Here is a 1,778-nt window from a genome sequence, read left to right as displayed (position 1 = left end):
GGGGGGGGTTGGGAGGTGGGAGAAGGATTCTGGTGGAGCTGCAAATGCAAGCTAGCACTTTGTATTTAACCTCTCCCAATTTGTATTTAACACAGCTTGGCTTTTCTGTGAATTAGTCTTTTCTCCTTGACCTTCCAGATGAGACAAGCTGACAGAAATGTTGTAACTGCACTAACACACAGGCCCTGGCAGCTGAGCCATCTGGGAGATGGGACACCCCGTTTCAGCTCCTCCTGGAAACATTATTTGTATATGATAATGGATGTCATTCTGGATTGGAGCCTACACAGTTTCTTGTGGCGATTGTGTGGGGTTTCAGCTTTCCTCATACAGAAAAATTTTGTTTCTCAGTAAGTGTTAAAGCTTCTTAATATTTTAGAAGGCAGTATCCTTCTGTTAGTATATAAAGGTGGATTTAACCCAGTGTATGTTCATCAATGTGTTCCATTTAGTGTTGTGTAAGGTTGTATAGATAGTTTCTTTACTGCATGCTATCTTATTATTTTAAGCCTCTATCTTTTCAGTCTGTATTTTTATCTTATGTTAGATTCTAAGTTTAATCTCAAAGGGGGAGAAAGCTGTTGACAGTAATAAAACACAAAAATATGACACTGGAAAGGATGACATGCTATTGCTCTTGATGTGATACTGATGTAAGACTAAAACTCTGTAGCCTCAGTACTGTCTGCCTCAAGTACAGTAGTGTCAGCCTTCCTCTTACAGTGTCTTCATTCCTTCCAGAGAGTATGTGAGGCACTGGTCTTCAAAAGGAATTCACGTGGTTGCCTGGACAGTGAACACATTTGCAGAAAAAAGCTACTATGAAACAGTCCTTGGATCCAGCTACATCACCGACAGCTTGGTGGAAGACTGTGATCCGCATTACTAGCATGCTCTGTAGCCACTCACCAACCGGAATAAGCTGCCTCACGTGGGCAGGTCCGGATTCACCATCGAGCAGGCATCCAGCAGCATAGTTGGCACCGCTAACTGGAGTTCTGGGAAAAGGAAGAGCAGTGGTGTACTTCCGCTGCATAGTCAGATCTTCAGTGCAGAAACCCCTCTGCTGCAACACTGGACAAAGCCAGGACATCTCCCCTTCCCCCAGCACCCCACAGGTACAGCCATTGGCAGTCTGAGGAGATCGCACTGTAACGTAAAGGAGCGGATCTGAGCTAGCTGGGCCATACCCTGAAAGTGCAGGTGGCTTTATCATTCTCAGGCTATTCCTTTGCTTTCTTTAAATCGTGGTTATGAAGCTGTGTCAGTGATTTCTGGTGGCAGATTGTAAAATCACACCTTGATTTTAGTAAATTAAGCAGTCAGTTCTACAACTGTATCATAATTTGAGGTTTACTTATGGCATCTTAAAAACATCTACATTACTGTTCCCAAAACAGAACCTGGAAGTAATGGTGCCAGAATAGGGGGTGAGTGTTACTTCCCTCCTACTGCAGGGAAAGATGGCTGTGCTGTGTCTTGACAAGCCACCTTTCCACATTCAGTGTGAAGACTGTGAGAATTAATGAATAAAACTTGAGTATCTTCTTATCTTTCAGGCTTTAAAGACTTCTTTCAAAAAGAACCAAGGGCGGATAGATTCTATCTTGTAATGATACAGCACATGAATGTGTTTATTTTTAAAAGGTGGCTGAGTCTGGCGTGCTGGGTAGAATAAAGAGCTGAAATGCCTTTTTACTTTGCTAATTGTCTGCACGATGGAAGGGCGCTCACAAGGATGTGTGAGAAACTGTAATCCAGATCTAACCTGAAATCAA

At 43.0% G+C, this 1,778-nt stretch overlaps 1 protein-coding gene across 1 annotated transcript in view; it reads left to right on the top strand.

Moving 5' to 3' along the window:
- GDE1 (glycerophosphodiester phosphodiesterase 1) overlaps positions 1-954 on the top strand; it is a gene marked incomplete at its 5' end in the record, with an annotated part of 4,912 nt that extends 3,958 nt beyond the window's left edge. Inside the window, 2 exons of the mRNA XM_010161193.1 lie at positions 139-350; positions 742-954. Of these exons, the coding sequence (XP_010159495.1) occupies positions 139-350; positions 742-889 (360 nt within the window). The remainder of the gene's footprint in view (positions 1-138; positions 351-741) is intronic.
- Positions 955-1,778: the final 824 nt, after the last annotated feature.

The sequence above is a fragment of the Eurypyga helias genome, unplaced genomic scaffold, assembly GCF_000690775.1.
Source record: "Eurypyga helias isolate BGI_N326 unplaced genomic scaffold, ASM69077v1 scaffold16911, whole genome shotgun sequence".
Taxonomy (NCBI): Eukaryota; Metazoa; Chordata; class Aves; order Eurypygiformes; family Eurypygidae; genus Eurypyga; species Eurypyga helias.
The sequence above is the reverse complement of the archived record's forward strand: the minus strand, read 5'-3'. Positions and strand labels throughout refer to the sequence as shown.